The sequence below is a fragment of the Gadus chalcogrammus genome, chromosome 12, assembly GCF_026213295.1.
Source record: "Gadus chalcogrammus isolate NIFS_2021 chromosome 12, NIFS_Gcha_1.0, whole genome shotgun sequence".
Classification (NCBI taxonomy): domain Eukaryota; kingdom Metazoa; phylum Chordata; class Actinopteri; order Gadiformes; family Gadidae; genus Gadus; species Gadus chalcogrammus.
Window position 1 is genome coordinate 4,093,249 of NC_079423.1, and position 10,000 is coordinate 4,103,248.

At 47.0% G+C, this 10,000-nt stretch overlaps 1 protein-coding gene across 1 annotated transcript in view; it reads left to right on the forward strand.

The window, feature by feature from the left end:
- lnx1 (ligand of numb-protein X 1) overlaps nucleotides 1–10,000 on the forward strand; it is a 43,667-nt gene that overhangs the window by 17,114 nt on the left and 16,553 nt on the right. Inside the window, exon 3 of the mRNA XM_056603204.1 lies at nucleotides 7,909–8,159. Coding sequence (XP_056459179.1) covers nucleotides 7,909–8,159 — 251 coding nt within the window. The remainder of the gene's footprint in view (nucleotides 1–7,908; nucleotides 8,160–10,000) is intronic.

Consider the following 10,000-nt stretch of genomic DNA (forward strand, 5'->3'; position numbering starts at 1 on the left):
TACGTTTCTGGCAACGCCCAGTTGCCAGAGACGACCATATCAAAGAAAAGGAAAACGTCATGAAATATATATACCCATTGTACATATATATATATGCATATATATATAGATATACATCTATGATATTTGTTGTTACATAAACAGTAGTACATGTTTATTGTTTAAGTAAGGGTGCATTGCCCAACCAAGCCACCGCTGCACTAGATTACCTAGGAGCAGGCTGAGGCAACACAACCTGTGCTGGTAAAGGGCTCCTCCTCCACCACAGAGAGAAAGTGTGGGAATGCAAATCCTGGGTCTAGGTGTTGAAACCAGACACTCCGGTGATAAAAAGCTGAACACAAAGCCCTTCCAGGCTAATCATGAGGTCGCAGCCCCCCTGACGACAGGGCCTGCTGCATATTGATTGGCTCAAATAAAAAACCATGAGTCAGAGATGAGAGGCAGAGTTTCACGGTCGCTATTTGGGTGATGGGGGGGGGGGGGGGGGGGGGGGGGGGGTGGCGGGTGCGGCCTTGTTGTCTCCGCCGGTTTACCGTGCGTTAACATTAGCCAAACCTCTCGAGCCACTAGCGCTGTAATTACCCAGCAAAAGAAGCAAAAGAAGAAAGGACTTCACACCAGCAGGCTCTAATGGGTATATGGGGATGCTTTTATAGGTGAGAGGTTTCCTGAACACACGCAGGGAGAAAGACACACCAGGCTGTGTGTTGTTGTGGTTGTTGTTGTTATTATTAGAACTGGGCTTGCTAGAACAAGGCTAGGGGGAGAGTCCAGCCAACACCTTCTGTCATGCACGGCTCGCTGATTGGCTGTGACCAATACGGTCATCCAAGTAACGCTTCCTGATTGGTCCGCAGGTCTATGTGTATGTCTGTCGTCCCGTTTATCCATCTTTCTTTCGTCGTTCTTTCAACGGAACCTTTCATCCTCATTTACCTTTTATACTCTTCACCTCCATCTCTTTTCTTTATCTAGGTCTCGTTCTCTTTTTCTCCCTCCGCTCAATCCTTTGCTCTCCCTACTTCTCTCTCCCCCTCTCCTCCCCCTCCATCCCTCCCTCCCTCTCCCTCCCTGCAGCGTGTCGCAGTCCCTTCCGTGTGTATCTGATCGGAATCAAGTGCACACCACCTATAATTGATTAAACTAATGTAATTAAGGAGCCAATGAATTCGAGTGTTCACTTTTCCTCGGGCCCTTGTCACTATTGATTCCATTAATAAGTGCTCTACTGCGGCCCCCTGGGGGGGGAGTGGGGATCTCAAAGGCCCCACCCAACGTGATGAGCAGATTTTTGCTGCTTGGGGGAAGGCTCATTTCACTGGGACAGAGATGACAGGCCAGGTCTATCTATATCTCTGTCTCTTTCAGTCGGTCTGGCTTCTTGGTTCGGTTCCTGCCTCCCTCTCGGTCTGTTGTAAGTCTGTGTGCTTGTTGGCTCTCATCCAAGTCTGTCTGTGTATCAAGTCCGTCGGCCTGTCTGTCTGTCTCTGTCTTCTGTCTGGAGGCAGTGTTATGGCTGGATTAAGTATTTTAGATAAAATTATTGTGGGAGTGCTTGTGGGTGATGGCTGTTTTAAGCAGCCTCACCGGGGCCGAGTCAGACCGATGGGACTCTGGGCCTAGGTGAGGCTGCACAAGCCATCAACTTACACTCAAGAAGAGATCTCCTTCATGGCAACATGGAGCACCAGGACATGTATCATTATCTGCAAACCATGCAATAAACTGGCGTCCAACACCAGCAGCACCCTTCGTACTTTGTGGAGCCCAATAAAAGCCTCCCAGGTGGCCCTGTAGCATTGACGTTACTACATATAGATATTAACTGCTAGTATATATTTTCTTCCTTCCAGACCTGCTTTGAAAGCTTCTCTAAGATGCGCTCACGCCTCCAGCCAATCAGAACCAGCCTGCTCTGATCCTACTCTCAGCGGACCGAAGCCTGAGAGAGAGAATGACACATCTTCCTCCCTTCTCAGGGAAACGGCTTTAGACTTGTGTATGTGTGTGTGTGTGTGTGTGCGTGTGTGTGTGTCTGTGTGTGTCTGTGTGTGCGTTTGTGTGTATGCGTGTGTTCTCGCATGTGTGTGCCAACCCCAGCGGTTTGTTGGATCAGTGAAGGGGAGGCAGTGTTTTGTTTTAAGTGGAACGCTTACAGGTAAGCGATGACTCCAAAAAGAAACAGGTCGACCATCGTCGTGTGAGGTCGTGTCTGTGGTGTATGTCTCGATAAAATGTGAGGATTGTTGTTATTGTAAGAGTTTTAGCGACTTGAAGCTGTCAGTCACAGAACACAGAGGCAGTCAAGCTGAGGGGAGAAGAGAGAAGAAGAGGGGAGAGGAGGGGAGAGGGGGTGAAGGGGAGAGGATAGAAGGGAGTGGAGGAGAGAGGAAGTGAGAGGTGGGGAGGGGAGAGGAGGGAAGACGAAGTGAGAGGAGAGGAGGGGAGACGAAATGAGAGCAGAGGAGGTGAGAGAAGGGGAGGGGAGATGGCAGGCAGAAGGTGCAAGGAGATGCCTAGCGAGAAGGTGAGAGGAAAGACACTAACTCTATATATATATATATATATATATTTATACATATATTTCAAAATATGGGACACAGAACAGGTGTTTTTTAATCCTATGGTGATTCATCGGGTGTCACACTCGTGTAATGTCATGCATACTCAAGAGCCCTCAAAGAAACACACACACACACACACACGTGCACACACACATCTGCCTGTCATCTGTCTTCTGACCGGATGACCCGCCGCAGCGAGCACATCTGGGTAATTTCTGGCATGTTGCCGCGGTAACACGCAGTATTTGGGTTATGTGAGATAATCCGGTCACTCCTAAAGAGGATTGAGGGCATCGCCGCGGCGCCGGGCGAATCCTGAGCCGGTGTTTATTTCACAGTGCCAGGGCGCCGCACATTGCCGCAGCGGCGACCCACACTGCATCCTGGGTAATTATCTTCATGCTGGGGTTGGGGAGGTGCAGGGGAGGTGCAGAGGCGGGTGAGGGAGGGCGGAGCGGCGCGAGCTTCGATGTTTAGTTGCTAATCTGAGCGGCGTGGCAAGAGATGGGAGAGATGATGAGATAATGGTGTCTGGAAAGTGGGATGCTGCATTGGATCAGGGTATATTAGGACTCTACTCTCAGGGTTTATTAGGACTCCCTCCACTCTCAGGGTTTATAAAGACTGTCTTAACACTCTCAGGGGATATAAGGACTGCCTAAACACTCTCATGGTTTATACTTTGGTTTTAACTCTGTGTTTATAAGGACTGTCTTCACTCTAAACCTTACTCAGAGTGTATTAACTCTCTCAGGGATAAACTGTTTGAATACTCAGGGTTTATAATGACTGTCTTAACTATCTGAGGGTTTATAGGACTGGTTTAACTCTCTGAGGGTTTGTAAGGACTGTTTTAACTCTCTGAGGCTTTTGTAAAGACTCTCGCAGGAGTCACAGTAACATGGACTTGAGTGTGTGCGTGTGTGTGTGTGTGTGTGTGTGTGTGTGTGTGTGTGTGTGTGTGTGTGTGTGTGTGTGTGTGTGTGTGTGTGTGTGTGTGTGTGTGTGTGTGTGTGTGTGTGTGTGTGTGTGTGTGTGTGTGTGTGTGTGTGTGAGAGAGTCAGGTGGACGTGTAGACAGAATAACATGTCATTTAAGTGTGTAATATTATGGGAAAATAACATTAGCTGTTTGTCTCTGTATCCAGTCAGTGTGTATATGCAGGAAAATTCAATGCCAGTAGTTGTTTTTTTTAAACCACTCAGGGATGGTAATTTATGAGAAGCCTAAAGTAAATAGCAAAGGGTGATTAAAAGGTTTTTCTATCCACAGGGATCCTCTGTGTAGTCGCTGCTGTGCTCATAGTGCAGACATCCAGCAGAAATGGAGAAACACAGGACAATATTTGAATGACAAAAGGATACAGTATTCAGGGGAATTGTAGACATTACATATTGCATTGTAATTTATGCAATGGTTGCATAAAGTACTGTGCAATTTTTAATGTCTACAATGTCTCATACTATATGCAACCATTGCATATAGCTCTACTAACTACTACTAAACTAACACAATTTCTTCTCATCCTTAAATACCAACAGTAGGATTTAGCAATAGGTCTTTGCTGACGGCGACAGAGTGTTTCTTACTGGGTTTGCATTAGTTATACTTGGTCGGATTTAGAGGAAATTGCTCTCTTGGCGGTCTGGGAGACTCACGGTTAAAACAGAGAGGTTTTTTAAACCCGGCCCTGGTCACTGGCTTTTCCATTTTCCACCACACAGAAACTAGCAGGAATGTAGCCTCAAGCATTAATTACATCAAGTCCAATGGGTCAGGGAGCCTGCACAAGTGAGATAGTGTGTAAATAATACACACAAAAACCCATTCAGCGCCTGTGTGGCTATGTGTGTGTGTATAGCTTTTATGAATCGGAATGTATTTGCATTCATGTGTGTGAGCACAAACTAAGAGAGAATATGTGCACAGAAGCTTGACAATTATTCATAGGACAATGTGGAAGGACAATGTGTGTATGTGCGTGCTTTTGTGCATGCGTGCGTGTGTGTGTACTCACGTGCATGCATGTGTGTTTGTGTGCTGATGTACTGCCTGGTGTCTTCTTGTTGATGTGTGTCAGCGTGACCTCCTCTAATTGGAGGTGAGCAACAGGAGAGAGGGATGCCTGCCGTTATCAGGAGCCCCGCGGCCAGCTGAGAAATTACTTCCTTCCTCTCTCTTGCTCTCTCTCTCTCTCTCTCTCTCTCCCTCTCTCGCTGAATTGCAGCATTGACATGCCTGACTAGAGCCCCCCCCCGCTATTCGTTACCTTCCCGCACAGGACGGACACACACACTTACACTTGCTCACACACACTTACACCAACACACTGTAGGCACGTGTGTGCTGTTAAGCAACAGGCTAAAGTGGGTGGCTGGCAGGGTAGCGATCTATGGGTCTCTCTCCGGCAAGGTGTAATCATTTAGCCGCGACAAGATATGTTTGGGCGGTTCAAACATCCTCAAGAGGGGGGGCTACGAGTCTGATATAGAACCCACAAGAAGATGTAGACTAGGCCCTCTGAGTTATGGAGAGCTGGGCCTTCTTCCATGGCCTGGTTGTAGTTGTAATGGTGTCGTTAGTATGGGTCATGTATACTGACCCGGTATTTCCCCTTGGCTCATCCACCATGATTGATTCTTGGTTCTAAACGCTAGCTGGGTAGGGGAAACTTAACGCGGAACCAAGATGGCTGCCGAGTGAATAAGGCCTATTGCTATCCTTTCCTCACCATTACATTGAGTCTTTTAACTGATGCATATAGATAGGCACTTACAATGAAGTGTAGATACATGTCATTAAGGAGCAGGCATCTTTCTCAAGGGTCACTACAGATGGGCTGTGGACACAGAGGATCAGGACCTTCTGGTTAGCAACTGTACTACCCTGTCCCTAACCTTGAGCACAACCACGCCAAAGCCCTTCCACAAACCCTCTCCAACCTAATATCTGTAGCAGTTCAGTCCTTTACACCAACCTTATTTTTTCTACTATATGCATCATCTGCTTCTGTTCAGAAATAGGCTCCAGTTACTCTTTCTCTCGTGTTTCATGAAGCTCTGTCTTTGGGTTCGCTCCATCTCATTAAAACCTGCTTCGTATTGTTCCTACGGGAGGCCAGAACACAACAATATGCTCTGAAGAGATATATATTTTTAAAGAAATATGCACCATTATGTTGTTGAATAGACTTGGCTGAATGGACTGCTGGACTCAACAACAATATTGTTGTTGAGTCTAGTCATGCTGCGCTAGAGTGTTTGTGTGTCTGTGTGTCTGGGAGTGTGTGTGTGTGTGTGTGTGTGTGTGTGTGTGTGTGTGTGTGTGTGTGTGTGTGTGTGTGTGTGTGTGTGTGTGTGTGTGTGTGTGTGTGTGTGTGTGTGTGTGTGTGTGTGTGTGTGTGTGTGTGTTTGAGAGCCAGAAAGAGTGAGTGGGAGGGAGAAAGAAGCAGCATTATCATGAGAGAGACTAGAAACAGACAGAGAGAGAGAGAGAGAAACAATAGAAAGAGGAGGAGCGAGAGAGAGAGACAGAGAGAGAGAGAGAGAGAGAGAGAGAGAGAGAGAGAGAGAGAGAGAGAGAGAGAGAGAGAGAGAGAGAAAGAGAGAGAGAGAGAGAGAGAGAGAGTGAAAGATACAATATCGCACACATGTCTGTCTTCACTCTTCAGGTGTGTCATTATCACGGGTGAGTGGCTGTCTTGAAGACGTTAACATTAATTCAGCAGAATAACACTCTCTGATACGCTTTGATATTTTACCTGGTCGTTTTATCATTCTCTCTCTCTCTCTCTCTCTTTCTCTCTCTCCCTCTCTCTGTCGCTACTGTAACGACCACATTTATATTCTGTCACCTGTCAAGGTCCCTCGCCAACATTGGCGGCCAGATCCCACATGGAGTACGCTGAATAGGAATCTGATTACGTCACCAAAAACACAAATTCCTCATAGCCACGGAGTAAATATCAAAATGCTCTACTCTGACCTTTTCGTTTCATATACTTGAAGTTTTGTACCAGAATTTATATACGTGGTACCCGAGAAGCAATATTCTGCCTGAAATAGGAAATAAAATATGATTGAAAAAAATATGGCCCAAATAACATTCACATGAGAAATAAAACATATATTTTAATTGTAATCAATAAGTAATGTGTGGCATATGTATCAAACCAACACAATCAATCAATCCGGCAGACTTTTTTTTTCGATTTGTGTATAAGATTAATATACAACATTTACGAAAGGGTTAATACCTTTGTACCAGAAATAACTCTGAGACTCCAGAGAACCAGAGCATAGTAACCATCTCCACATGAGCTGATGTGTGGAGACACGTCAACATGTTGTAAACGCGACCTGACGCGTGAGAGGGCGGTGGAGGGCGGTGGAGGGCGGGGAGGAGCCGCGTTGGCGTTTGTGAAGGATGAGGTCACACCCCAGGCGGCAGTTTGGAGGTCAGGACAGCGAGGTCAGTGCGGAGATCAGGGTGAGCTCCTCAGCCCACGTCCTTCCCAAGGTTCCTGGGTGCTCACCCTGAAACACATGTCGTTCACCCTGAGACCTGCCCTGGTCTTCTGAGAGAGTGGACCACTGCGATGCATGAGATACTATGCCTGCATTTATCTGATACAAACGGGAAATCAGCCAACGCTTCCATCCAGAAAACACACATTATATTTATCAACAATAAGAGAAGGTGGTGCTTTATTAATCCCATGGGAAATCCAATATTTAGAAAAAACGGGTTGCTTATTTGCTTATTGTCATTTTTTTATTATTGTGTTTTGGTGTTATCTTTAAATTGCTAGCTATTAATGAGGTGTTTTATTGTAGATACTATACTATAGCTCTGCCATGATGCCAAACGTGTTCACTGCTGCTAGGTTAGGCTAAATGCTGAGGTAAAGGCTAGTTAAAGGTTAGATGAAGGTTAGCCTTCGGTTACTGCTAGGGTAAGGCTAGGCATAGGGAGAGGTCAGACTTTGTAGTTAAGACCAGGGGTGACAGTAAAGAGTGAACTGCTTACAACAGCTTTCTTCAAGACCACCTTGTACATTTCATCTGCATACCACGTCTCCGTATCTGCATATGCATCTACATATCTAGACCCCGTGTCTGCCACATACCTACGTACAATCTATCTACATATCAAGACCATATTTCAATGACACAAGCTGTTGAAGAGTTTCGTTGTCATCCCTAATTCCTATTCCATTCATTCACACCACACGACACCTCCCTTCTGTGTCATTTCTCACCTGCCCTTCGCTGAGTGACCTCGTCGCCGCCTGACCTTTAACCCCTACTCTTTCCCCCTATGTCTGTTTGTGTGTGTGCAGGTGCAAAGGGGCGTCTCATTATGGTCTGTCGGCGGACAGGAAGCGGCGCTCCCAGGAGGGCGACTGCACCGACAGCACGTCCGAGCTCACGGTGGCCACCTTGCCGTGCGACGGCCCCGCGTCGGCCGCCGCCGTGGCGCTGCTGGCCGACGACCCCGGCCTGGTGAACCCTGCCTTCGAGCCCAGCATGGAGGACAACAGCCAATCGGGAAGCACCAGCAGCCTGGCCGCGCGCAGCAGCAGCAAGAAGAGTGAGTGCTGCGAGTCAAGCAGTATGGGGCTCAGACATCACGATGCATCATGGGTTATTTCCGTCTGTAAGACCCCCCCATATTGAGAGGACATGAGAGAATTGTAGTACTGTACGATCCTAAACCAATGTAAATATTCATAATCCAGGCTAGTAAAGAGATTGAGTGTTTAATATTGAGTACCGAGGGTGTTGAGGACTGAGTAGTGAGTATTAAGCAGTGAGTGCTTGATGTAGAGAGTATATAGAAGCAAGTATTTCCTACATACTTGGAGGAAAAATACATATTCTGAATTGAGAACCGGACAGCCAGCATAGATTATACGTTCATGAGTATTAAGTTGTGAGCGTTCCTCTATACCTACAGAGTAAAGTCAGTATATCCTGGTGGGTATAGAGAAGAGGAGTGAGCACAGTAGACAAAGACATTCTGTCCTCTCGGCCCGCTTGTAGACACAATAAATCTTCTGAGTGCAGCATCCAAACACCAGTGGTGCGATCACGTGCCCTCTACTAGCCTACAGCTAGCCTGGTCTCACCAGCCCACAGACAAATGGTAGCTTTGCCCTTTGTAGCATACAGATAACCTGACCTCACCAGCCCACAGGGGAAAAGTAGCATGCCCTTACTAGCATACAGCTAGCCTGGCATAATCAGCCAACAGAGGAAAGGTGGCATGCCCTTACTAGCATACAGCTGCTAGCCTGGCCTCACCAGCCATGAGAAAAAAGGTAGCATGCCCTTACTAGCATACAGCTAGCCTGGATTCATCAGCCCAAAGGAGAAGATGAATAGAGAGATACAGAATCTATAGGCTTCTGGATGTGTGTGTTTTTGTGTACGTGTGTGTGTGTGTGTGTGTGTGTGTGTGTGTGTGTGTGTGTTTGTGTGTGTGTGTGTGTGTGTGTGTGTGTGTGTGTGTGTGTGTGTGTGTGTGTGTGTGTGTGTGTGTGTGTGTGTGTGTGTGTGTGTGTGTGTGTGTGTGACGCCACTGTCAGCGTGACAGATTGAAAATCAATAGTGAGTAGAGAGGCTGCAGGGGTTTTGTAGTGTCACAAACTGTAATTCCCTAAGGCGCCCTGGTCACGCGATCCCTTCATTCAACCAATCAGCATGCAGCATCCTCTCGCTCGCTCTCTCTGCCATCACTCCCCAGGCCTTTCACTATGAGTGACCTAATGATCTGTGGTCCTAATCCCACCAGCCGCCTATGTAGCCTCGCCTCTCCGCTTGTCCGTAGACCACATTATCCCCTTTGTATTAATTGCTATTCGACATATCTGTAGGAAAGATGACCTTTCTCAGTAGAGCGAGGGGGAGATGGGATTTGAAGGTGCGTTGAGGTCGAGCAGGAAGTCCTTGTAAGGAGAGGGAAGATTGAAAATCGTCTCAGTCAGGCCATTAACACAGCACTCTCCAGTACTTATACAGTCGGCCATAGACACACTCGTCCTTTATCAACACTACCATACACACACATGCCCAAACACTCGCACACACATGCCCAAACACTCGCACACACACACACACACACACACACACACACACACACACACACACACACACACACACACACACACACACACACACACACACACACACACACACACACACACACACACACACACACACACACATACAAACACACCCTCCCTCACCCTATGACACCCAAAGTACTGCAAAAATAAGCTCCTCCCACCATTCAAATGTAAAGCCACTCCCCCTGTTGCAACTACCAGATTAAAACCTTCCAACTACTGCGCTTCTAGATTAAGACCCTCCCACTGGCCCCAAAAGCTCTCCTCCCACATCCTTATTTGCCATACTATAACCCTCCAATTT